This window comes from Macaca thibetana, chromosome 6, assembly GCF_024542745.1.
Source record: "Macaca thibetana thibetana isolate TM-01 chromosome 6, ASM2454274v1, whole genome shotgun sequence".
Taxonomy (NCBI): Eukaryota; Metazoa; Chordata; class Mammalia; order Primates; family Cercopithecidae; genus Macaca; species Macaca thibetana.
Genome location: NC_065583.1, coordinates 110176201 through 110204055, shown reverse-complemented (window position 1 = coordinate 110204055; position 27855 = coordinate 110176201). Strand labels below are relative to the sequence as shown.

General features: G+C 39.0%; 1 protein-coding gene across 7 annotated transcripts in view; it reads left to right on the top strand.

Annotated features, from left to right (window-relative positions):
• LOC126956542 (general transcription factor IIH subunit 2) overlaps positions 1-25127 on the top strand; it is a 37014-nt gene extending 11887 nt beyond the window's left edge. For all 7 annotated transcript variants that reach the window (XM_050793576.1, XM_050793578.1, XM_050793580.1 and 4 more), the window contains 9 exons: positions 810-915; positions 7294-7384; positions 7603-7690; positions 8333-8440; positions 11319-11382; positions 14864-14967; positions 15515-15617; positions 19889-19928; positions 22253-25127. In XM_050793576.1, the coding sequence (XP_050649533.1) occupies positions 810-915; positions 7294-7384; positions 7603-7690; positions 8333-8440; positions 11319-11382; positions 14864-14967; positions 15515-15617; positions 19889-19928; positions 22253-22372 (824 nt within the window). In that variant the 3' untranslated portion in view covers positions 22373-25127. The remainder of the gene's footprint in view (positions 1-809; positions 916-7293; positions 7385-7602; positions 7691-8332; positions 8441-11318; positions 11383-14863; positions 14968-15514; positions 15618-19888; positions 19929-22252) is intronic.
• The last annotated feature ends 2728 nt before the right edge of the window (positions 25128-27855 follow it).

Below are 27855 nucleotides of genomic sequence, written 5' to 3'. Positions count from 1 at the left end.
ATAGCCTTTTGTATTAACAACCTTTCTAAAAACATTTTATTGTTTGTTTTTTGAGATGGAGTTTTGCTGTTGTTGCCCAGGCTGGAGTGCAGTGGTGTGATCTCAGCTCACTGCAACCTCCACCTTCTGGGTTCAAGCGATTCTTGTGCCTCAGCCTCCCTAGTGGCTGGGATTACAGGTGTGTGCCACCATACCCAGCTAATTTTTGCATTTTTACTACAGATGGGGTTTACACCATGTTGGCCAGGTGCGTCTTGAACTCCTGACCTCAGGTTATCTGCATGCCATGGCCTCCCAGAGTGCTGGGGTTACAGGCGTGAGCCACTGCACCCAGCCTTAAAAACATTTTAAATGGCAGTTAAACTCACCATGAAGAGGACAATGTACATAATGTAATTGAAGCAACAATATGTGAAGACCTATTTGTAGGTTCACATATGAGCAGGCAAAGACTATGTTATAAGTGCTGCTGGCTACCAGTGATTATTAAACACATGCTGATTTCAGAGATGTTAAAATGTGAAAATGTATTCATCTTAAAAATGATGAAATGTGGAAATATTAAGAGTAAAAAAATGCACTCTAGGTTAATATTATCTTAAAATATGTATGCTAGTCTATAAGGAGATTATTTGTATTATGTTTTTCAGTATGAAGTGAGACTATTTACAAAATATTTGAGATAAAATTCCAACAGAAATGCAAATTGAAAGGATTCTGTTCTTTAACATCTTAGATATGTAAATTTTGAGAGAAAGAACCTTTTTTAATATATAGGATTTTATTTAAAGATCTTATTTCTATTTTAGGAAACCCAAGAAAACATATAACATCTTTGAAGAAAGCTGTGGATATGACCTGTCATGGAGAGCCATCTCTTTATAATTCCCTAAGCATGGCTATGCAAACTCTAAAGTTAGTATTATACATTATGTATAATTGAATTAGAAGTTTTTTAAATGAGTTAAGTTGAAATGATGTGTTAATATGGGGCCCATAAACACAGCTATAACAAAATTATTAAGTACGAAAAGTATGTAATGTCATTTATGATGTTTAGTGTGGTGTTGGCTAGTAATTTCTATTTTACATTTTAGTAGGATATTGTTAAAGGTTTTATAAAAATATAATTTAAAACTGTTGGCAATATCAATAGTACAAAAGAAATATATTGGTAAAAAATATTTTATTAAAATGAGATTTAATGTAGTATAATAATTGTAGGTTGGTTGTACCTTTATTAACATTTATTAATTTATTTTGAAAATAATGGCCAAAACCACAATTCCTTCTGCACCAACCTCATATATCTGTAAATTAATAGATATGGCAAGTTCAGCTATGTGGAATAGAGCCAAGACCCGAAAGGAAATACTTGGTATAGTTAAAGCTTATATATATATATATATATTTTTTTTTTTTTTTTTTTCTCCTCGAGACAGAGTTTTGCTCTGTCACCCAGGCTGGAGTGCCGTGGCATGATCTCAGCTCACTACAACTTCCGCCTTCTGGGTTCAAGTGATTCTTGTGCCTCAGCCTCCCTAGTAGCTGGGATTACAGGTGTGTGCCACCATGCCCAGCCAATTTTTGTATTTTTAGTACAGATGGGATTTCACCATGTTAGCCAGGCTGGTCTTGAACTCCTGGCCTCAAGCGATCCGCTCACCTCAGCCTCCCTAAAGCTTACATATTTTATCTCTGGGTAGTCTGCCCTGGCTCAGACTTTATAACTTTACATAATAGATATTTTTCTAGTTCTGAAGTGGATGAGAAGGAGGTAACACATGTAATAGAGGTAAGTTCAGTAGCAGGGTCTACCAGTGACAGCTGAGAAGATAACAATGAAAACATAAGCAGGTGGCCGGGCGCGGTGGCTCAAGCCTGTAATCCCAGCACTTTGGGAGGCCGAGACGGGCGGATCACGAGGTCAGGAGATCGAGACCATCCTGGCTAACACGGTGAAACCCCGTCTCTACTAAGAAATACAAAAAACTAGCCGGGCGAGGTGGCGGGCGCCTGTAGTCCCAGCTACTCTGGAGGCTGAGGCCGGAGAATGGCGTGAACCCGGGAGGTGGAGCTTGCAGTGAGCTGAGATCCGGCCACTGCACTCCAGCCTGGGCTACAGAGCGAGACTCCGTCTCAAAAAAAAAAAAAAAAGAAAACATAAGCAGGAAAGCTATAACTAACTGATAAAATTGCTGCAGAAAGCATAGAAACATCTATTTAGTATAGGTGAAAACTGGTCACCACAACTTAAAACTCTACAAGCTATCATTTTAATTAAATGGTATACAAGATTAATGTTTGTGATTATTATGACCGAATTACTATGAGGTTTACAGTAATCTCCCCTTATCTGCAGTTTCACTTTCCAGTTTTAGTTATTCTTGGTCTGAAAAATATTAAATTGAAAATTTCAGTAATAAATAATTCATAAGATTTAAGTTGTATGCCATTCTGGGTAGCGTGATGAAATCCTACACCTTCCTTCTCTGTCCTGCCCAGGATGTGAATCATCCCTTGGTCCTGTAGATCCACACAGTATATGCTGCCCACCCATGTAATGGCCTAAGTCATCAGATTAACTGTTATTGACTGTCAAAACTATTGCAGTGTTTGTGTCATTTTACTTAATAATGACCCCAAAGTGCAGGAGTAGTGATGCCAGCACATTGTTATAATTGTTCTATTATTAGTTATTATTGTTAATCTCTTACTCTGCCTAATTTTTATACATTAAACATGATCATAGGTGTGTATGTACAGGCATACCTTATTTTGTTGCACTTTTATTACACTTTTCAGATAACTTTTTTTTTTTTTTAACAAGCTGACAGTTTATGGCAACTCTGTGTTGAGCAAGTCTGTTGGTGCCATTTTTTTTAACAGCATGTGCTCACTTCATGCCTCTATATCACACTTGGTAGTTCTTGCAATATTTCAAGCTTTGTAAATTATTGTTATATCTGTTATGGTGATCTGTGATCAGTGATCTTTGATGTTACTATTGTAATTATTTTAGGGCACCACAAACTGGGCCCATATAAGACAACAGACTTAATTGATAAGTATTATGTGTGTTCTGACTGCTTCACCAACTGGCTGTTTTCCAGTCTTTCTCCCTCTGTTCGGGCCCCCCATCTCCTAAGACAAAAAAAAACTCAAATTACACCAATCATAACCCTACAGTGGCCTCTGATTGTTCAAGAGAAAGGAAGAGTCGCATGTCTCACTTTAAATCAAAAGCTAGAAATGATTGAGCTTAGTGAGGAAGGTATGTCAAAATGCAAGACAGGCTGAAAGCTAGGTCTCTTGTGCTAAACACTTAGTCAAATTGTGAATGTAAAGGTAAAGTTCTTGAAGGAAATTAAAAGTGCTTGGCTGGGCCTGGTGGCTCTTACCTGTAACTGCAGTACTTTGGGAGGTTGAGATGGGAGGATTACCTGAGGCCATGAGTTTGAGACCAGCCCTGGTAACATAGCAAGACCCCCATCTCTACCAAAAAAAAAAAAAATAGCCAGGCACAGTGGTGAGCACCTGTAGTCCCTAACTTCTCAGGAGACTGAGCCCAGTAGTTTGAGGCTGCAGTGAGCTATGATTGTGCTACTGCACTCCAGCTTGTATGATAGAGCAAGATTCTGTCTCAAAAAAAGAAAAACATAATGGAAATTCAAAGTGCTGCTTCAGTGGACACATGAATGATAAGAAAGTGAAACAGCTTTATTGCTGATATGGAGAAAGTTTTAATGGGCTGGATAGAAGATTAAAGTAGCCATAACAGTCCTTTAAGTCAAATCCTAATCCAGAGCACGACTCTAATTCTCTTCAATTCTATGAAGGCTGAGAGCAGTGAGGAAGCTGCGGAAGAAAAGTTTGAAGCTAACAGAGCTGAGCTCATGAGGTTAATGAAAGAAGCTATCTCCAAAACCAAAGTGCAAGAGGGGCCAAGCACAGTGGCTCAGGCCTGTAATCCCAGCACTTTGGGAGGCCGAGGCGGGCGGATCATGAGGTCAGGAGTTCGAGACCAGTCTGGCCAACATAGTGAAACCCTGTCTCTACTAAAAATACAAAAAATTAGCCAGACGTGGTGGTGTGCACCTATAATCCCAGCTACTCAGGAGGCTGAGGCAGGAGAATTGCATGAACCCAGGAGGCGGAGGTTGCAGTGAGCTGAGATCGTGCCACTGCACTTTAGCCCAGGCGATACTGTGAGACTCCGTCTCCAAAAAAAAAAAAAAAAAAAAAGTGCAAGAGGAAGCAGCAAGTGCTGATGTAGAAGCTGCAGCAAGTTATCCAGAAGATCTAGCTAAAATAATTGATGAAGCTGACTACACTAAATATTAAATTTTCTTTTTCTTTTCTTTTCTTTTGTTGTTGGTTTGTTTTTGAGACAGGGTCTCGCTCTGTCACCCAGGCTAGAGTGCAGTGGTGCAGTAATGGATCACTGCAGCCTCAAACTCCCAGGCTCAAGCTATTCTCCCAGCCCCCCAAGTAGGAGGGACTACAGACATGTGCCACCACACCCAGCTAATTTTTGTATTTTTTTTTGTTGTTGTTTTTGTAGAGGTAGGGTTTCGCCACATTGCCCAGGCTGGTCTTGAACTCCTGGGCTCAAGCAGTCCTCCTGCCTCTGCCTCCCAAAATACTGGGATTACAAGCGTGAGCCACTGCACCTGGCCTCTTATTTTCAATGTAGATGAAACAGCCCTCTGTTGGAAGAAGATGCCATCTAGGATTTTCATAGCTAGAAGAAGTGAATGCTTGGTTTCAGAGCTTCATGGGATAGGCTTCCTCTCTTGTTGGGGGCTAATACAGCTGGTGACTTGATGTTGGCACTAATGTTTGTTACCATTCTGAAAATCCTAGAGTCCTTAAGAATTATGCTAAATCTATTCAGTCTGTGCTCTGCAAATGGAATAACAAAGTCCGGATGACAGCACATCTGTTTACAGCATGGCTTACTGAATATTTTAAGCCCATTGTTGAGATCTATCTCAGAAAAAAGATTTATTTCAAAATATTACTGCTCACTGACAATGCACCCAGTCACCCAAGAGCTCTAATTGAGATGTACAAGGAGATTAATGTTATTTTCATGTCTACTAACATAGCACTCATTCTGCAACCCTTGGATAAAGGAATAGTTTGAACTTTCACATCTTGATTATTTAAGAAATACATATCATAAGGCTGTGACTGCCATAGATGGATCTGGGCAAAGTACACTGAAAACCTTCTGGAAAGAATTCACCATTCTAAATGCCATTCATGGAAGGAGTTCAAAATATCCACACTGGCTGGGTGTGGTGGCTCATGCCTGTAATCCCAGCACATTGGGAGGCCAAGGCGGGTGGATCACTTGAGGTTAGGAGTTCAAGACTAGTCTAGCCAACATGGTAAAACCCTGTCTTCACTAAAAATACAAAAAGTATCTGGACATGGTGGCGCATGCCTGTAATCCCAGCTACTGGGGAGGCTAAGGCAGGAGAATTGTTTGAACCCAGGAGGTGAAGGTTGCAGTGAGCCAAGATTGTACCACTGCACTCCAGCCTGGGTGACAGAGCAAGAATCAGTCTCAAAAAAAAAAAAAAAAAATACCCTATAAACTTAGTTGATAAAGCATCAGTGGGGTTTCAAAGGAATGACTCCCATTTTGAAAGAGGTAATACTGTGAATAAAATGCTATCAAACAGCATTTGCATTCCTTTCATAAAAGGAAGGGTTGACCCATGTAGCAAACTACTTTGTCTTATTTTAAGAAATTGCCATAGCCACCTCACCCTTCAGAAAGCACCACTCTGATCAGTCAGTGGCCATCAACATCAAGGCAAGACTCTCCATCAACAAAAAGATATTATTCACTGACAGCTCTGTTGATTTTTAGCAGTATTTTTCATTAAGGTGTGTACTTTTTTTTTAAGATATAATGCTGTTGCACACTTATTAGAGTACAGCATAGTGTAAACAGAACTTTTTTTTTTTTTTTTGAGATGGAGTCTCATTCTGTCACCCAGGCTGGAGTGCAGTGGCACGATCTCGGCTCACTGTAAGCTCCGCCTTCCGGGTTCACACCATTCTCCTGCCTTAGCCTCCTGAGCAGCTGGGACTACAGGCGCCTGCCACCACGCCCGGCTAATTTTTTTGTATTTTTAGTGTAGACGGGGTTTCACCATGTTACCAGGATGGTCTTGATCTCCTGACCTCGTGATCCACCTGCTTCAGCCTCCCAGAGTGCTGGGATTACAGGTGTGAGCCACCACCCCTGGCTGTAAACAGAACTTTTATATACATTAGGAAACCTGAAAGTTCATGTGACTTGCTGTATTGCAAATATTTATTGTGATATTTGCTTTATTGCTGTGGTCTGGAACCACCCCTGCAGTATCTCCAAGGTATGCCTGTATTGGGAAAAACATGGTATAGTCAGCCCTCCGAATCCTGGGTTCTGCTTCTGTGAATTCAATCAACCACACATCGAAAATATTTGGAAAAAAATTGTACCTGTACTGAACAAATAGACATTTTTTCTTGTCATTATCCCCTAAAAGGGGATAACAATTATTTACATAGTATACATTGTATTAGGTATTATCAATAATCTAGAGATGTCTTAAAACATGTGGGAGGATGTGTATAGGTTATATGCAAATACTATGCCATATTGTATCTGGGACTTGAGTGTCTGCAGATTTTGGTATCCGTAGCAGGTCCTGAAATCAATCCCCCAAGGATACCGAAGGATGACTGTATATATAGGGTTCAGTACTATCCTTGATTTCAGTTATCCATTGGGGGTCTTGGAATGTATCCTCTGCAGATAAGAGGGGACTACTATATAGTCTTTGAGAAAGAAGTGTGTGTTACTATTTTGAAGCCACATCTATATACTTTAAAGCTGATCCATATGATATTGCCACTTTTTAAAGTTTATCCATATATTGTTGTATTTCTTAGTGTATACTTTAGACTTTGTATGAAACAAGCCACTGGAATGTAAGCTTCATGATGTCGGGAACATTGTCAGTCTTGTTTATCACTCTATCCCCAGAACTTGAGTACTCAGTATTTATTAAATGAATCAATTATCAATTTTTTGAAGTGCGTAGTTCATTTTAGAAAAATTTACATTGAAGTGTTTAAAATATACTCACAACCTTTCCTTGCATTATTGAAACAAATGAGGTATTCTGTAGTCTAAATGTGTATTCCTATGTTTACTATTCTTTTTGGGTAAATTTTTTGGTAGTGTAATTTGTTGTACCTAATTGGAGTGTATTTTATCTTTCTTTTAAGACACATGCCTGGACATACAAGTCGAGAAGTACTAATCATCTTTAGCAGCCTTACAACTTGTGATCCATCTAATATTTATGATCTAATCAAGGTAGACCAAAAAATCAAAACCAAAGTTACAACTCTAAAGAGAATTCTGTAGCAAATTTGTTTTTTTATATATATATATTTGTGTGTCTAATTCATCTTTGTGGTAGATGTAGTGAATTTATTACTAGTTTTCAGAGCATTCTTTATATTTCAAATACATTAATTCTTAAATGTTTTTCTTCTTCCCTAAAACTATCTATCTACTTGGATTTTATGAAGACCCTAAAGGCAGCTAAAATTAGAGTATCTGTTATTGGATTGTCTGCAGAGGTTCGCGTTTGCACTGTACTTGCTCGTGAAACTGGTGGTATATATATAATTTCTTTAATATTTGCTCATAATTACTGTGTAGGAAATAATTTATTAATTAAATTAGGATGTTTTAATCTGTTCTGAGCTACTAAAAGTAGTCTAAAATATGGGCAGTCATCTTAAATATATCATTGATTCTGTAAGAAATCATCTCAAAATGCAAAGAGTTTTCAGTACTTATGTCAATATTTAGAGGAAGTAGTATAACTCTTGGAAAGCTGGAAATTTTACTGTATGTAATTCTTTATAAAGATTTTATAACTTGTCTTTAATTAAATTCTAATTACAGGCCAGGCATGATGGCTCTGCCTGTAAGCCCAACATTTTGGTAGGCCAAGGCAGGAGAATCACTTGAAGCCAGAAGTTTGAGATCAGGCTGATTAACATAGTGAGACCTGTCTCTATTTATATGTTAAAATAATAATAATAGTAATAATAATAAATTGTAATTACAGTTATTCCTAGAGAAGTTGGTTTAGATGTATTATTTAAATAAGGTTTTAAAAGTGATAATTTAGCTGAAATCATTATTTTGAAAATGTACATTTTCAGATGATAAAACTTTTACAGAATTACATAGAACGTATACTTCGTTATGTCTATGAAGCTGTTTTTTTTTTCCTTTTCATCTTGTTAGGCACATACCATGTTATTTTAGATGAAAGCCATTACAAAGAGTTGCTCACACATCATGTTAGTCCTCCTCCTGCTAGCTCAAGTTCTGAATGCTCCCTTATTCGTATGGGTAAGTGTTTTTATGTTTTAAAAAAATATATATCTAGGCTCTCTATTTTTATTTGCACAAGTTATTTTAATATTTAAGAATTTTTAAAGAAGAAATATGCTTGTTGAAGCAATTTTGGAAAGTACAGAGAAGTAAAAAAAAAAAAAAAAAATTAAAACTACCAGTAGTCCTGTCACCCAGAAAATACTGTTGGCTTTCTTTATTTTTAAGGCTAGAAAGGTATAAACTGTGTTTATAGAAAAATACTTATATTAAGCTGGACGTGGTGGCTCAGACCTGTAATCCCAGCACTTTGGGAGGCCAAGGTGGGCGAATCATGAGGTCAGAAGATCAAGACCATCCTGGCTAACACAGTGAAACCCCATCTATACTAAAAATACAAAAAATTAGCCGGCTGTGGTGGCGGGTGCCTGTAGTCCCAGCTACTCGGGAGGCTGAGGCAGGAGAATGGTGTGAACCCAGGAGGCAGAGCTGGCAATGAGCCGAGATCGTGCCACTGCACTCTAGCCTGGGTGACAGAGCAAGACTCCGTCTCAAAAAAAAAAAAAGAAAAGAACAAAAAAGAAAAATACTTACATTAAGAAATGTTTTAAATAAGCTACAAAAGCCAGGCGTGGTGGCTCATGCCTGTAATCCCAGCACTTTGGGAGGCCGAGGCTAGCAGATCACCTGAGGTCAGGAGTTTGAGACCACCCTAGCCAATATGGCGAAACCCTGTCTCTACTAAAAATTACAAAAAATGGCAGGGCATGGTGGCAGATGTCTGTAATCCCAGCTACTCAGGAGGTTGAGGCAGGAGAATCGCTTGAACTCAGGAGGCAGAGGTTGCCATGAGCTGAGATTGCGCTACTGCACTCCAGTCTGGGTGGCAGAGCGAGACTGTCTTAAAAAAAATAAAAATAAAATAAGCTACAAAATTCTCTGTACTGTATGATCAAAGCTGTGTAATACAAACTGTGCAAAGACAAAGCTTGCAGGGAAATACACCAAATTGCTCAAAGGAGGGGAAATTATTGGTTTTTGATCACTTTTTCTTTCTTTTTTTTTTTTTTTTTTTTGAGATAGAGTCTCACTCTATTGCCTAGGCTGAAGTGCAATGGCGCGATCTCAACTCACTGCAACCTCTGCTTCCTGGGTTCAAGTAATTATCCTGCCTCAGCCTCCCAAGTAGCTGGGATTATGGGCGGGCACCACCACACCCAGCTAACTTTTGGATTTTTAGTAGAGACGGGGTTTCAGCATGTTGGCCAGGCTTGTCTTGAACTCCTGACCTCGTGATCCGCCCGCCTCAGCCTCCCAAAGTGCTGGGATTACAGGCGTGAGCCACTGCACCCGGGCTTGGATGACTTTTTTAAAATGTTATTTTCTTCTATTTTACAAAAATGTTGCAATGAAGATTTATTACATTTATATTGAAAAAAGGTATAACTTTTAAATAGAAAAAGAATCTCCTTATTTAATATATATATTTTTAAATGTTAATTAAGTAGGATGCTTTTCTACTTTTGGCCTTTTGTATTACTAGTCGACCTCTTTTTTCCATGGTCTTCTCATGTGTTTAATGATGTTAGTTAACTACCTTATTGTGTGTTGCAAGGATCGAGTTAATACAGATGGTGCATTTAGAATAATGCTTGATGTAAACATTCAATACATTTTAGATCTTATTTAGCTAATCTTTTTGATTTACTGATATATATTCTTATTCCATTTTAAATTTATAATTTGTTTGTTAGAGTCCTTTAGGAATATTAACCTTTTCTTTTTTTTTTTTTTTTTTTTTTTTTTTTTTTTTTTTTTTTTTTTTTTTTTTTTTTGAGACGGAGTCTCGCTCTGTCACCCAGGCTGGAGTGCAGTGGCCGGATCTCAGCTCACTGCAAGCTCCGCCTTCCGGGTTTACGCCATTCTCCTGCCTCAGCCTCCTGAGTAGCTGGGACTACATTTGCTGGGACTACAGGCGCCCGCCACCTCGCCCGGCTAGTTTTTTGTATTTTTTAGTAGAGACGGGGTTTCACTGTGTTAGCCAGGATGGTCTTGATCTCCTGACCTCGTGATCCGCCCGTCTCGGCCTCCCAAAGTGCTGGGATTACAGGCTTGAGCCACCACGCCCGGCATTAACCTTTTCTTAGTCACCTGATGCAAATATTTTTCTTGTTGGTTATTTGCCTTTACTTTTATTTATTTGTTTTGATATGTAGATACATTTAAATTTTTTATGTAATATCTCTTTTTAAAAATGGTTTCTGCTTTTCCTGAACATGTTTTCAGAATTTAAAATTATATATGGAAAACAAATTACATGAAAGATTTGAGCATTTCAAAATTTTAAACATAAAAGTATAAACTTAGATAAAATGAAGGTGTACTATATCTTCACTTGTATCAGAAATGATGTAAAAATTACAACCTCTTTAAAAAGTAGTGTTGATCATTATTAAGTTAGAAAATATATAGCTGGGCATGGTGGCGGATGCCTGTAATCCCAGCTACTTGGGAGGCTGAGGTGGGAGAATCGCTTGAACCCGGGTGGTGGAGGATGCAGTGAGCCAAGATAACGCCACTGCACCCCAGCCTGGGTGACAGAGCAAGACTCCATCTCAAAAAAAAAAAAAAAAAAAGAGAAAAGAAAAAGAAAAATATATATATGAACTTCAGAATCTGAGGTCATATATATAGACAGGTCTTTCGCCTGTTTCCTCTACTTTTTCTTGTAGCTTGGAATTAGTTTCATCATGCTATAATAAGCTTATCTGAAAGGTGGTAAAGTGATATTTTGTACAACTTCGTTGGCTTTTTGATAAGAACATCTTTAGGTTCTTAGTCCTAGAATTCTGCTGTTTGCTTGGAAAAAGAAAGTAATACATTTTCTTCTATGAAGGATTTCCTCAGCACACCATTGCTTCTTTATCTGACCAGGATGCAAAACCCTCTTTCAGCATGGCGTAAGTAAAGACCTTGAAAATATCAGTGATAATGTTTTTACATTTTTAATTCCTTCTTTTAAGTTATAAATTCAAAAGACAGGCAATGAAGAGTATGTCTGTATACTTGTATGGAGTGATCTTCAGGATCTATTACTAAATAAAATAGTAAGTTTGAGAGAATTTTGTAGTATGCTACTGATCACCTAAGAAGAAAGTAGAGATGTAAGTGGATATATTTGCTTGTTTATGTTAATAATAAAAACAGTAGTATGGAAATAATAAAAACTTAAAAGGGGTAGAGGGGGAAGTTTTTTTTTTTTTTTTTATGTTTACCTCAGTGAGTGCGTAGGGAAAAGCAAAGGGATAGACCCTAGACTTTTCTGAATGCATCACTTAATGATAGGGATCTGTTCTGAGAAATGCGTCATTAGGTGATACCATCATTGTGCAAACATCACAGAGTGTACTTACACAAACCTAGATAGTGTAGCCTACTAACATCACAGTTATATGGTATAACCTATTTCTCCTAGGCTGCACACCTGTACAGCATATTGTGTACTGAATAATGTAGGCAGTTTTAATGTAACACTTAGTGTTTGTGTAACTAAACACAGAAAAGGTGCAACTAAAATGTGGTATTATCTTATGGGACCACTGTCATATGTGTGGTCCATCACTGACCAGAATGTTACATAGAATATTACTGTACCGTGTTTTAACTTCAGAGCTTTGTATTTTACATAATTATAAAACAAAATTAAATTTAAGAGAGTAATTCTTAAAAATCACAAACAAGATTTCTGCCTCCAGCCAAAAAGGTGTAACAGGGACTAGATTTACCCTCCTGTCAAAAAAAGTAGACAAAGTATATAAAACAGTGGTTTTCATACATTGGACAGCAAGCCTTGCGATAATGATCCCTGACAAAAAGGAAACAAATGAGATGGGCCCTAAGAGCACTCCAGCTTACTGCCTGGATGGAATTCCCAGGCTACAGATGGAGGCTGGAGATGTTGAGTTGAAGAAACAAAGTTCATCTTTCAAGGAGGCTGAGAGGGTGATAATTTTGCAGGTCAGAGTACTGGAGAGGAAAGAGCTGCACAGAGAGAACTCTCTGGGGAGCTGCAGAGACTTGCTCATGAGTCAGCAGCTGAGTGTTGATCAGCACTTTCGTGTGAGGAGACTACTGGAAGTCAGGGAAAGAATCACTGGAAAGGCCGGGCGCGGTGGCTCAAGCCTGTAATCCCAGCAAAGGCGGGCGGATCACAAGGTCAGGAGATCGAGACCACAGTGAAACCCCATCTCTACTAAAAATACAAAAAAAAATTAGCCGGGCGCGGTGGCGGGCGCCTGTAGTCCTAGCTACTCAGGAGGCTGAGGCAGGAGAATGGCGTGAACCCAGGAGGCGGAGCTTGCAGTGAGCCGAGATCGCGCCACTGCACTCCAGCCTGGGCAACAGCGTGAGACTCCGTCTCAAAAAAAAAAAAAAAAAAAAAAAAAGAATCACTGGAAAGCAGCAGACAGAGCAATTCCCAGAGCTCACACAGAGAACATTCATGTTCTCACCAGTCTGTATGGAAATACCTCTTAACATGACAGGCATTGAATAGAGTCCACAGTAATGGGATCAAATTAATTCTATCACAAGAACTGGAACCAGAGGCAAAAAAAAAAAAAAAAGAGAGAAAAATCTAGACTAACAGCTGTTCTGGACCAGCCTAACAAAGCTTAAAAGCAAGTTTTGAAGAGATTAAACTATTTCCAAGTTAATGAAGTATATTCTAAAACAAACCCTTAAATATTTAAGGGAATACAAAAAAAAAAAGAAAAAGAAAAAATCCAGCACCCAAAACAAAGCAAAATTCACAATGTCTGGCAAAGCAAAATTCACAATCCCTGGCAGAAATTACCAAGGATGCAAAGGAAAATATGACCCATAAAATGGAGAAAAATCACAGAATGGAAACATACCCAGAAATAACCCATTTGGTAGAATTAATAGACAAAGGGTTGGGTGCAGTAGCTCATGCCTGTGATCCTAGCACTTTGGGAGGCTCAGGTGGGCGGATCACTTGAGCCCAGGAGTTCGAGATCAGTATAGCCAACATGGTAAAACCCATCTCTACTAAAAACACAAAAATTAGCCAGGCCTGGTGGCGCACGCCTGTAATCCCAGCTACTCAGGAGGCTGAGGTATAAAATACACTTGAACCCAGGAGCTAGAGATGGCAGTGAGCTGAGATCGTGCCATTGCACTCCAGCCTGGGTGACAGGCTTAAAAATAAATAAATAAATAAATAATTAATTAATTAGTAGATAAAGATGTTAGGACAACAATTATATTATAAATGTACTCTGTATGTTCAGGATATTATAGAACATGAGAATGGTAAGAAGAGATATGGAAGGTATAAAAAAGACCCAAATAAACTTCTAGTGATGAAGAATACAGTGTTTTAGATGAAAAATATATTTGCTGGGATTAACAGCAGATTAGACACTACAGAAGAAAAAAGTTAGTGAATTCAAAGATAGTAATAGAAACTTTAAAATAAAAATGAAGGGCTGGGTGTAGTGGCTCACATCTGTAATTCCAGCACTTTGGGAGGCCGAGGCAGGCAGATCACTTGAGACCAGGAGTTTGACACCAGCCTGGCCAACATGATGAAACCCCATCTCTAATAAAAATACAAAAATTAGCTGGGCGTGGTAGCACGTGCCTGTAATCCCAGCTGCTCAGGAAGCCAAGCACGAGAATTGCTTGAACCTGGGCGATGGAGGCGGTGAGTTGAGATTGTGCCACTGTACTTCAGCTTGGGCAATAGAGTGAGACTCTGTCTCAAAAAAAAAAAAAAAAAAAAAAAACTGAAGAGAGGGAAAAAAATGAATGTAGCATAATTGAGCTATAAGACATACAGATTTAAAAATAGACTTTCAGCCCAGGCAGGTGGCTCACACCTATAATCCCAGCACTTTGGGAAGCTGAGGCAGGTGGATCATTTGAGGCTAGGAATTCAAGACCAGCAACATAGTGAGACCCCCATCTCTACAAAAAGTTATAAATTTTTTTAAAATATAGACTTCTTTTTTTTTTTTTTTTTTTTTTTGAGATAGAGTTTCACTCTTGTCACCCAGGCTAGAGTGCAGTGGTTCTATCTCAGCTCACTGCAACCTCTGCCTCCTGGGTTCAAGCAATTCTGCTTCAGCCTCCCAAGTAGCTGGGATTACAGATGCCCAGCTAATTTTTGTATTTTTTAGTAGAGACGGAGCTTCACCATGTTGGCCAGGCTGGTCTTGAACTCCTGACCTCAGGTGATCCACCCGCCTTGGCCTCCCAAAGTGCTGCGATTACAGGTGTGAGCCACTGCACCCGGCCAAAAATACAGACTTTTAAATAGATTTTTAAATAGTGTCAAGATTTTAAGGTCAAGATAATGTGCTTTCCTGCTCTAACTTTTCAGAGTCTTATATATTACCTTTTTTTTCCCCTCTACAGGCATTTGGATGGCAATACTGAGCCAGGACTTACATTAGGAGGCTATTTCTGTCCACAGTGTCGGGCAAAGTACTGTGAGCTACCTGTTGAATGTAAAATCTGTGGTAAGAAACCAACTATTCATTATTCAGTAAATGTTGAATGACTTATCTGTATTGCTGCTAAAATTAATGTAAATGTTAAGTTATTCCTATGTTTCTGGAATTAATCTGTGCAAAGAAAAATAGATTTCTTTTTAAATTGAGTGCCTAGTACTCCACTTCCAGATATAAATGTAGCATTCTAGTTTTCTGATCCTCTTTCTGAAAAAAGTATATTCTTTAAAGGCAGTGCAGTAGATCTAGTAGACATTTTTCCATCTCTTACCTTTATAAAGTAAATATATACAAGAATGAATAATTGAACTAATAGAATTGTCTAATTTTATTTCATTTATAAGTAAGCAAATAGACCAAGACAGGTTGGTTACACACTTAGTGACAGAACTAAGATTCCATCATACAATCTTCTGTTATAGCCACAGGTAAAATGAATAACTGCCATCCTAAAAGAAACTGAAAATATTCTGCCAAAGTTACATCTTTTGTCTTTTCAGCTGTTGTCTTCATGAGGTTTGGGCTACTCAACATGTCTCTCTGCTTCATGTGTTAGGTCTTACTTTGGTGTCTGCTCCCCACTTGGCACGGTCTTACCATCATTTGTTTCCTTTGGATGCTTTTCAAGAAATTCCCCTAGAAGAATATAATGGAGAAAGGTATATCAGTTTGGATTAATTTATATCTGTTATAAGTGGTAAGCTAATGTTTGAATAGATTGTTACTACCTTAAAAAATAATCCAATTGGCTTGGACAAGAGTACTTCTAATATGGAAGATGAGGTGAAGAATGTCGTGGTTGTGATTGAAATGACTCATTGTTAAATAGATCTGAATCTCCAGAAACCAAATAATTTCACTAAACCCACGTATGTATAAATAAGGGTAATGATTGTACTACTAAATCAGTTTTCCAGAAGGAAAAGAAAAAAAACCCTGACTGGTAGTATTCACAGATTTCCATGGTTTGAATACTCCCACTATGGCCAATTTTTAGCTACCAATTAACAACCAGCTCTCAAAATCCTTGAATACATATTTAACAATATATCCTCTTGAGCCAGTACAATCCAGTCCTAGCATACTACTGAAAATAAGAGGCTTATTCAGCACTTTGGCAGGCTAAGGTGGGAGGATCACTTGAGGCCAGGAGTTGAAGACTAGCCTGGGCAACATAGTGAGACACCATCTCTTAAAAAAGGAAAAAAAAGCTGGGCACGGTGGCTCATGCCTGTAATCCCAGCACTTTTGGAGACCAAGGCAGGCAGATCACTTGAGGTCAGGAGTTCAACACCAGCCTGTTCGACCCCATCTCTACTAAAAATACAAAATTTAGCCCAGTGGTGGCGCATGCCTGTAATCCCAGCTACTCGGGAGGCTGAGGCAGGAGAATCGCTTGAACTCGAAAGGCGGCGGTTACGATGAGCTGAGGTCACGCCATTGCACTTCAGCCTGGGCAGCAAGAGCAAAACTCTGTCTCAAATATAAAATAAAATAAAATAAAAATCTGGCATAACATAATTTACCTAAAATCTTTAAGGATTTTTATGAATGGTATTTGTGTGAAATACAACAAATAAAGTCTGAAATAGAGGTAGTCAATCTTTTATAGAATAGTCTTCAGAAAATAAAGATTTACTACTTTTAAGAACATCCAGGATCAGTTGGGCATGGTGGCTCATGTCTGTAATCCCAGCACTTTGGGAGACCGAGGCAGGTGGATCACCTGAGGTCAGCGGTTCGAGACCAGCCTGGTCAACATGGTGAAACACCGTCTCTACTAAAAATACAAATATTAGCCGAGTGTGGTTGGAGGTGCCTGTAACCCTCAGCTACTCGGGAGGCTGAGGCAGGAGAATCGCTTAAACCTCGGAGACGGAGGTTGCAGTGAGCGTGGATCACACCATTGCACTCCAGCTGGGCGACAAGAGCGAAACTCCATTCAAAAAAAAAAGAACATCCAGGATTTAGGAATCACATTAAATGCTTACTGGCTAGCAGAAGACAATTATGTATCCATCTTTTTTTTTTTTTTTTTTTTTTTTTTTTTTTGAGACAGAGCCTTGCTCTGTCGCCCAGGTTGGAGTGCAGTGGCCGGATCTCAGCTCCCTGCAAGCTCCGCCTCCCAGGTTCATGCCATTCTCCTGCCTCAGCCTCCCGAGTAGCTGGGACTACAGGCGCCCGCCACTTCACCCAGCTAGGTTTTTTTTTTTTTGTATTTTTTAGTAGAGACGGGGTTTCACCGTGTTAGCCAGGATGGTCTTGATCTCCTGATCTTGTGATACGCTGTCTCGGCCTCCCAAAGTGCCGGGATTATAGGCTTGAGCCACTGCGCTGGGCTTATGTATCCATCTTGCTTTTCACACTTAAATCATTTGGAAGTCATTTAACGTCACCGTATCTAGATCAGTGTTGTTTTTGAAATTGTTGCATATTTCAGGGATAATTATAACCAATTGCTTCCTGTTGGATATAAGATTTTTTTTTTCTTTTTGCTATTAACAAATAATGCTTATATCTATATTTTTGAACATTTGTACAAGTATAAATGCATGGTAAATTCCTAGAGGTAAAATTACTGAGTCAGGAGTTTTACATGTTTTGTGAATTGTGATAGATACTGTAAAGTTGTTCTTCAAAGAAGTTTCATTTATTGTTTTCCCACATTTAGCCAACATTAGGTATTATGAAACTTTTTTATATTGGCTAAAACTGACAGACAAAAAAAAAAAGTCTCATTATTTTAGCTTGGTATTTATTTGCTTATGGTTGAGGTTAAATGTAGTAGAAAAGAAAAACCCAGTACTATAGAAAATGGAGTTTAAGAAATATTCCAGAAAGTACAATAAAAGGAGTAAAATAAAGAGGTTGAAATAGGAGAGTAAAGATAAGAATACTGGAGATTCATCCAGAAGGTCCAGTATGAGAATAATATGAGGGAAAAAAAGGTAGGATAGAAAATCATCAAAGACATAGTTCAAAGAAATTTTCTGTTGAAGGACAGAACTTTCTAGATTGAAAGGTTCTGTTGGCTGGGAAGGGTGGCTCATAGCTCTAATCCTTGTACTTTGGGAGACTGAGATGGGGATCACTTGAGGCCAGGAGTTCCAGGCCAGCCTGGGTCACATAGCAAAACCTCATCTCTACAACAAAGATAAAAGAAAGGGACTGCCAAGTGCCTGACGTATTGAAGGAAGACAGACCCCATAATTGTGAACTTTCAGAATACACAATAAATCCTTAACCCTAAACATTTCCAGAGAGGAAAAACGAGGTCACATACAAAGGATCTGGAATTAAACTTGTTTGGCTTCTCATTAGCAACACTGGATGCAGAGAGGGAGCAGTCACCTTCAAAGTTTGTAGTGAAAATTGTTACCCTTAGATACCCAGCCAAGCTATAGTTAAGTGAAGGTAGAATAACAACATTTTCAGACTTGTAAAGTCTCAAAAAGATATTTTTCTGGGGAAGGTCTGGAAGAGGTAGATGATTCAAAGGAACAGAGAAAGAGAATGACATGGGGTCTAGTAATATGTATCTAATTCAAAACAGGCGGAAGAACGGCCTAGCATGATGGTAAGAAGAAATTCCAGAATGATACCTGTGTGTCACATATGGGGAACAGTCCAGTTTGGAGACAGTCAGAATGCTCCAGGAAAGATATCACCAAGGGGATGAAAACTGCAGAACCCCTGATGTATTTAAATATATTGAGAGGACAGTTATATTATTCCAGAGAAAACTGGGCCTGAATTAGTGTCAATTACATAGGAAACTAACCTTGGGAATAGCAACACAGTATTTCCAGGAAAAAAAAAAAATGTTTTAAATAGGGGAAAACTTATGGCTTAGCTGAGAATATTTTTATAGGCATAGTAAACTAAACATTGATTATTGTTCTATCCAAAAGGAAGACTTAACTATGTAGAAAGAATTGAGAATGACATTAGTTACATATTTATGCATTACTGGGTTCAAGATGGTTGAAAGAGAATTAAATTCTCTTCTTTCGTAGTTGGAGGTTCATAGCCAGTAACTGTGAAGAATCACAAAGTAGCACTTATTAGAATAACTGACTATCAAACAAAAGTTTGAAAGTGCTTGTGACTGGGCACGGTAGCTCATGACTGTAATCCTAACACTTTGGGAAGCCAAGATGGGAGGATTGCTTGAGCCCAGGCATTCGAGACCAGCCTGGGCAATATCGCGAGACCCTGTCTAAATAAAAACTTAGCCAGGCATGGAGATGCATGCCTGTAGTCCTAGCTACTCAGGAGGCTGAGGCAGAAGGATCACCAGGAGGTTGAAGCTGCAGTGAGCCATGATAGCATGTCTGCACTCCAGCCTTTGAGACAAAGCAAGACCCTTGACTTGAAAAAAAAGAAAAATAAAGCATGCTCACATTTAACCTTAATGAAAATAAAAACTACATTTTGGGCTGTCAGATGACCTTGTATATACTGTGGAATTTTTTTAAATTTATGGTATCCTTTTTTTTTGTTTTTGAGATGGAGTTTCGCTCCTGTCACTCAGTGTGGAGTGCAATGACACCATCTCGCCTCACTGCAACCTCCGCCTCCTGGGTTTAAGCGATTCTCCTGCCTCAACCTCCCAAGTAGCTGGGATTACAGGCGCCCACCATCACACCCGGCTAATTTTTGTATTTAGTGGAGACGGGTTTTCGCCATGTTGGCCAGGCTGGTCTCGAACTCCTGACCTCAGGTGATCCACCCATCTTGGCCTCCCAAAGTGCTGGGATTACAGGCATGAGCCACCGTGCCTGGCCTTTTGGTATTCTTAACTCTTTTTCCTGAAAGTCATGTGAAGACAAGTACATATTAATTAAAGGATTCTAGTTATTGAGATTTTGCTGAACTATTTTAATGAGTAAATTTTAAGAAAAAACTGATTGTTAAACTTTTTTTTCAGATTTTGTTATGGATGTCAGGGGGAATTGAAAGACCAACATGTAAGTTCATTGGCTTTCTAAATATTAAGTAATGTACAAGAAATACTGAAATAAATGGTACTATAAGTTTTCAACAGGTTGTTAAAGACCAGGCTCATATCAGTTTATTTCTTGTAAAGATAATTAAAATAGGTGGAGGTAAAATGGGAACAATATAGTTTAAATAGTAGTTTTGTTATTCTGCATTATAATTTTTGCTATAAAGATACTTTGTAATTCATCTCTTTTTTTTTGAGACTGAGTCTGGCTCTGTCACCCAGGCTGGAGTGCAGTGGCATGATGTCGACTCACTGCAAGCTCCACCTCCCGGGTTCACGCCGTTCTCCTGCCTCAGCCTCCTGAGTTTTTGGGACTACAGGTGCCCGCCACCATGCCCAGCTAATTTTTTTGTATTTTTAGTAGAGATGGGGTTTCACCGTGTTAGCCAGGATGGTCTCGATCTCCTGACCTCGTGATCCGTCCACTTTGGCCTCCCAAAATGCTGGGATTACAAGCATGAGCCACCATGCCGGGCTATAATTCATCTTCTTAAAAAATTTTTGGGCCGGGTACGGTGGCTCAAGCCTGTAATCCCAGCACTTTGGGAGGCCGAGACGGGCGGATCACGAGGTCAGGAGATCGAGACTGTCCTGGCTAACATGGTGAAATCCCGTCTCTACTAAAAAATACAAAACACTAGCCGTGCGAGGTGGCAGGCGCCTGTAGTCCCAGCTACTCGGGAGGCTGAGGCAGGAGAATGGCGTAAACCCGGGAGGCAGAGCTTGCAGTGAGCTGAGATCCGGCCACTGCACTCCAGCCCGGGTGACAGAGCGAGACTCCGTCTCAAAAAAAAAAAAAAAAATTTTTTGTATTAAAAGTTTTTAAATATTTTTCTTATTTTTTAAAATTCTTTGATTGTTTTGTCTACTTTGGTACACCCTTGTAAAACATGTAATTTGTCTTTATCTTTCAAGCTAAACTGCATTTAATCTGAAAGTATTTAAAATATTTTCTTCATGTTATACTTTAAGCTGTGTGATAACACATTGAAGTTGTTTAAGGTGGCCACAGATAATAGGTGATTCTTCCATTATGCCAATGAGAAAATATTTTTTCAATTTTGAAGAGGGCCAACTTTAATATATAAACTTGTATAGATGTATATAATATGGATCACTGTCTAGCTTTAATTTTTAATTTAGTTACATGTTCCTATTTAAAACTATATAAATTATATAAAATAATAATTATAAGTATTGCTATTCCACTGTCACAATTTATAATTTTATTAAATTGTATATACCTCTTTGACATCAGTAGCTTCCTCTTTACTGGAACTACTTTTTGAGTCATTTGACAGGTTTTTGGTTTTATTTTCTGAGACGAACTCTTGCTCTGTCACCCAGGTTGTAGTGCAGTGATGCAATCTTGGCTTACTGCAACCTCTGCGTCCCAAGTTCAAGTGATTCTTGTGAGTCAGCCTCCCAAGTAGCTGGGATTATAGGCATGTACCACCATGCCCAGCCAATTTTTGTATTTTTAGTAGAGACTGGGTTTCATCGTGTTGACCAGCTGGTCTTGAACTTGTGGGCTCAAGCAGTCTGCCCGCCTTGGCCTCCCCAAGTGCTGGGATTACAGGTGTGAGCCACCACACCCAGCCTCATTTGAGTTTTTAAGAATAGGTCATTGTCTGTGTTGTTTGAGATTTATTTATTCATTCATTTCGTTTTTATTTTTTTATCCAAAGCCACATACTTCTGAGATTTAGTGATTTTTGAATCTGTGTATGAAGCTGCCCTGGAAATTTTATCCCAAGGCATAAGTACTCATATATGTAATGCTGAAAGAACAAATGTAGTTTTTTCCTTTTTATTTGTCTTATCTGTGTCATTTGACATATTTTTTTGAAAGGTTTACTTGAAAAGGAAATATAACGTTTGCAATTGTGAGGTCATTCCCTAAGAATAATTAAATCTATGTTAAATTTTTATGCTTCTCTTTTTAATTGAATCAATTAGGTGGTCTTGCTAAGCATTCAAAAGTAGCGCTGGTTTGAAGCTCATGTCTTTCCCAAACCTTAGAATGAAATAATTGAGAGTGAACTATAATAGAATAGACTTTAAAGGCTCAAAAACAAAGTCATTCCCTCATTTCTAAGGGATAGTTTGGGGTAAAAAATTAATTGCCTTAGATTTGAGAATATAGAGTACATGGAAGTAATAAAGTAGGTAGTGGGAAAAAACTGGTAGAGATACAAAAGAGCAAAGCACACCTTGAATGTCATCAAGCTGTGCTGTAATTAACTTTTGGAAACTAGTTTATCACTTTTCTTCTTTTCACTACAGGTTTATGTTTGTGCTGTGTGCCAAAATGTTTTCTGTGTGGACTGTGATGTTTTTGTTCATGATTCTCTACACTGTTGCCCTGGCTGTATTCATAAGATTCCAGCTCCTTCAGGTGTTTGATTCCAGCATGTACTATACATTGTATGTGTTGAAAAGAAATTTGCAACTGTGAATAAAATGACTTATTTAGAAGAAGCTTCATTTAAAACATGAAAGGATAATCTGACTTAAGAAACTTTTTGCTAAGAAAAGATATTATTTTATTAAATTTTAAATTTGTGTTCTGTCACAGAAATACCTGAAATTCAGTAGTACTTCATTCAATTAATTTTGTTTTCTATTATTTTGAGTTATACTGTTTTCAAAGTCATTATGCAGTATGTATAAATTACTTATAATAATTAAATTGATGTGATAATTTTATTTATGTTTTTATAATTAAATACAGAATATGATTTATGTTAATTCATTAATTTAGTGTAAGAAGAAAGTTAAGTCGAAATGTAAATTCAGTGTAAGATGAAAATTTATCAATAGTTATGAAATTAGGCTGGGCACTGTGGCTCAGGCCTATAATCCCAACACTTTGGGAGGCCAAAGTGGGCAGATCACCTGAGGTCCGGAGTTCGAGACCAGCCTGGCCAACATGGTGAAACCCTGTCACTACTAAAAACACACAAAAAAATTGCCGGGCATGGTGGTTCATGCTTGTAGTCTCAGCTACTTGGGAGGCTGAGGCAGGAGAATTGCTTGAACCCGGGAGGCAGAGGTTGCAGTGAGCTGAGATGGTGCCATTGCACTCCATCCTAAAGTGAGACTCCATCTCAAAAAAAAAAAAAACAAGTTATGAAATTAATACATATGAAATGATGTACTGCTACATCCACCAGAGAGGTCTTTTTAGGTTTAACCAAACATTTGGAATATGTTTATCAAGTTAGTACATCTGAAATTATTTGTGGCTCTGACCAACAGAAGTCACTTTAGATTAAACATTCAGACTCACAAGACTGCCATGGCCATACTTGGTACCCGCTTACTCAAAAGGATACTAAACAGAAACAACAGCCTGCCAGCACAGCATCAAGTGGTCCTCATTAGCAGTGGAGGTCTTTGCAGCCGTCCACTGTTACAGTTTAGGTGCAAGGAGATAAGATCCTCCACAGGCATCAAGGAACCAATATCTCTTAACAATTCCATAAACACAGCTTCCAGGGTATCCACAAGGGATGTGTCAATTTCATGAGTCACCACACTCAGGAAAGCCTAAAGCTTGAAGTCTCCATTAGATTATTTATAGTGCATCCCAATCTAGATACTGTAACAATTACGAGTTATTTTTACTATAAGCAAAGTTGCCTAAAATCATAGTTGATACTAACCATGGTTAACAGAGCTCTAAAAGTTTGACAGAAAGTGAGATTCAAATCCTTTCACTCTCATATGCTAAACCTTTTGCTTTACTCTGGGTCATCAGAGAAATTTAGGTGAGAATGTATGATGAAGTCTGTGTTTTAGGTTCAATGCAGATATATCATTATAGGCAGAACTCTTTTCTGGTTTTACCCAGTTAAGAGTAAATCAGGCTTTCATAGCAAAGGTATGTCTATTTTATGTATATAAACTTCAGGTACTCTAGATTGAGTTTCACTATGAAATTTGTGACTTTTTTTTTTTTTTTTTTTTTTTTTTTTGAGATGGAGTCTTGCTCCGTCACTCAGGCTGGAGTGCAGTGGCGAGATCTTGGCTCACTGCAACCTCCATCTCCCGGGCTCAAGCAATTCTCCTGTCTCAGCCTCCTGAGTAGCTGGGACTACAGACACCTGCCACCATGGCTGGCTAATTTTTGTATTTTTAGTAGAGATGGGGTTTCACCTTGTTGATCAGGCTGGTCTCCAACACCTGACCTCAGGTCATCCACCCACCTCGGCCACCGTGCCCAGCGGAAATCTGTGATTTTATAACTAACAATTTTTAGTTAAGAACATTATCAGTAAAGACAATATAGTCCCACCCTGGAGAGTCTATTCAATAGATCTTCAGGGGAGCCCAGGAATATGCATCTTTAGTAAGTGTGTGTGCACATGCACACACATACACACACACACAATGTGATTAGAGTAACAGGAGTTTCTCTCAGGAGTCATACTCCATGAGCCTAGACCCAGTGGTTCTTTATGTGGACACAAATTTCAGCTATAGGTTACCTAGTAACTGCTATTTTCTTCCATCTGCTCTGTCAACAAAGGTATCAGTGGCTTGCAGGAGATGCCTTTAATACTCTCAGAGCATTCTATCTCCCCCTATCTGGTTTAGAAGGAAGGCCTTCATTAATTACCTATTGAAAAGTTACTAGAACTCTCTATTAGAGACTCACCTTCTTGACCTGATAAAAAGGGATATCCATGTCTCTGTTAACAGCTTTATCTCTTTCTACAGTTCTGGGTATTTGAAAGGTTAAGACAAAATTTTGCTTATGCTTGAGGAGGAGTTCTTTTTTCACAATTACAGAGAAAATTTTGGTTTGTTGAATATTGCAGAAATAGAAATGGTAATGTAAGACAGTTCTGGCCTTTAATTGTTTTCTTGAAACTCTACAGTATACTACAATATACAATATAGTGAAGGAAACTATTAACATGAGAGATCCTTCTGAATAGGATATCTTTCTGAGTTCCACTATTCAGTTACAAAACTCCTTAATGCTTAAAATTCATTATGAAAATTAGATTTATTTTAAATACTTTCAAGTGTATATATTTTTATTTCATAATTTTTATTCTGTTTGTCTTTGAACTAAAGCATTTAGTTCATTTATATTTACTGTGTACATTTTATATTTAATAAACAAATATATTTATTTATTAAAAGATTACCACTGATATATTTGGGTTTAAATTTATTATCTTTGTGTTATTGGTTCCAACAATTCCATCTTTCCTTTTTTTTTTAGTTTTTTTAACTGCATATTTGACAGTATCTTTTCCTTCCTGCCTTCTTTTTGATTACTTACTTTCTACCATTCTGTGTTTTCCCTCACTAGTTTGAAAATTGTATACTTTGTTTTTATTCTTTCAGTGGTTACCCTAGAAATTACAACAAACAAAAATTACAACAAGAAATTACAACAAGAAGAATTTCTTTTTTTTTTTTTCTTTTTTTTTTTGAGACAGAGCTGGAGTGCAGTGGCACGATCTCGGCTCACTGCAAGTTCTGCCCCCAAGGTTCACGCCATTCTCTTGCCTCAGCCTCCCAAGTAGCTAGGACTATAGGCGCCTGCCACCATGCCTGGCTAATTTTTTGTATTTTTAGTGGAGACAGGGTTTCACTGTGTTAGCCAGGATGGTCTCGATCTCCTGACCTCGTGATCCACCTGCCTTGGCCTCCCAAAGTGCTGGGATTATAGGCATGAGCCACCACCCCTGGCCAACAACAATTTCTGAGACGGAGTCTCGCTCTGTCGCCCAGGCTGGAGTGCACTGGCCGGATCTCAGCTCACTGCAAGCTCCGCCTCCCGGGTTTACGCCATTCTCCTGCCTCAGCCTCCCGAGTAGCTGGGATACAGGCGCCCGCCACCTCGCCGGCTAAGTTTTTGTATTTTTTTTAGTAGAGACGGGGTTTCACCGTGTCAGCCAGGATGGTCTCGATCTCCTGACCTCGTGATCCGCCTGCCTTGGCCTCCCAAAGTGCTGGGATTATAGGCATGAGCCACCACCCCTGGCCAACAACAATTTCTTAACTTAAGTCCCCTAGAAAGTAGAACCTGAGGCAAAGATGAAAGTGTTGTTACTTTATTAGGAAGGGGCAGATCTAGGGGGGTGAGAGTGTGGAAGAAAAGGGAAAGCAAGGCAAGGAAAAACGTGATGCATTGCGTTACTGCAGTGGCTGGACTTCATGACAAGCTGTGACGAGATACAGGAGCCTCCCAACAAGTGTGTTCACTTAGAGTGTGGGGCTTCTCCAGAAGGTTTATAAGGAGAAACTGCCCCTCTGAGCAGTCCATTGAAGGGAGGAAGGAGAAGTAACTCACTTTTCTTAAGTTCTTCCATTTCCCATTGATCCTAGTTTGCCCACAGGGCTGTGTCATATCCTGTGGTAACTGCTCAGGAAGCCAGATCTCGTGCTCAGTGGTGTGGCATTGCATCCGCCTCTAGAAGGATTTCTCAATACTTTATAACTTCCTCATGTTTGTGGTCATGTCTGTGTTCAGCTGTATCTCTAGAACGGCTGGCAAATTCGTAGCATGAAATGATTTCATGAGTGGTGACAAAGGGTGCAGTCAGCCCTTGGGAAGTGGGTGAGTGGAACCCCAGTCTGGAGGCCATTAGTGGGTGGCAGAGTTTAGGAGAAAAGGTAAGAAGTTTCAGTCCTTGGGCCCTGTAGTAAGGAGAAAAACGGTACAGGAGGTTGTCACATTTCTGAGAAGTAGTCTTAGAGTGCCCTAGTACCCGCTTTGGATCCAGTTCTGTAAGGGCAGAGGATTCATTATTTCCAGGTAATCTAAGTCTGTTCTGGGGAGAAGTATTACAAGATGGACTGGGAACTCAGCTGGGATCCTGAAGGGATTTAAATTATTGATTTCACCTGACTGAATTGCTATTTGTGTCACACCTCAGGACTCTGGAAACAATACACAATTTGCCCATTCATTCATTTATTAATTCACTCAACAAACTTGTACATCTGCCGTAAGTCTGACACAATCCTAGTTATCAGGGATGTAGATACTCAAAAGAAGTAAACCTAACCTCATGCATCTGTGAATCTCCCTATCTGAAAAGACACAGCCTTGTAAAGAAGCTTGTGTGAAAGCGCTAACGACATGCCAAGTGTTGTGGGGATGCAGGAGAGGTGTGGTAAAGTGGGTTGGGAGGCAGCTCAGATGTCTAAAGCGGTCAGGCAGACAATGCAGATAAGTGAAAGGGGGCCAGTTGATGCACAGTGGGGACATCTGGAAAGCACCCATCCCATCTAAAGGAGGCAGCCTCTGAGAGGCTGGGGATCAGGGATAGAAGGGAGATGTACTTTTCACTGTAGATCCTTTTGTATCTTTTAAATTTTGTTACTTAATTCAAAAAAATGTAAAAATAAAGATTTTAAAGTGAGGTAACCATTATTTGGCCCCAGCCTATTTTTTTCTTCTGGGAATGATACTTAAACTAAAAACTGGAATTTTTTTTTTTTTTTTTGAGACAAAGCCTTGCTCTGTTCCCCAGGCTGGAGTGCATTGGTACAATCATGGCTCACTGCAGTCTCGACCTTCCAGACTCAAGTGATGGTCCCACCTCAGACTCCCTAGTAGCTGGGACCACAGGTGTGTGCCACTGTGCCTGGCTAATTTTTTAAAAAGATTTTTTTTTTTTTTAGAGACAGCGTCTTCCTATGTTGCCCAGGCTGGTCTTGAACTCCTGAGCTCAAATAATCTGCATGCCTCCGTCTTCCAAAGTGTTGGCATCACAAGCTTGAGCCACCGTGCCCAGCCGTAAAAACTGGATTTTTAAAGTGAATTCTCCCAAGTTTGAGATGCTGGCATCTAATTTAGAAAAACACAGAGGCTAAATATCTTCAGGCCACCAGTTTACAAACTTTGGCCTGGCCTGTCT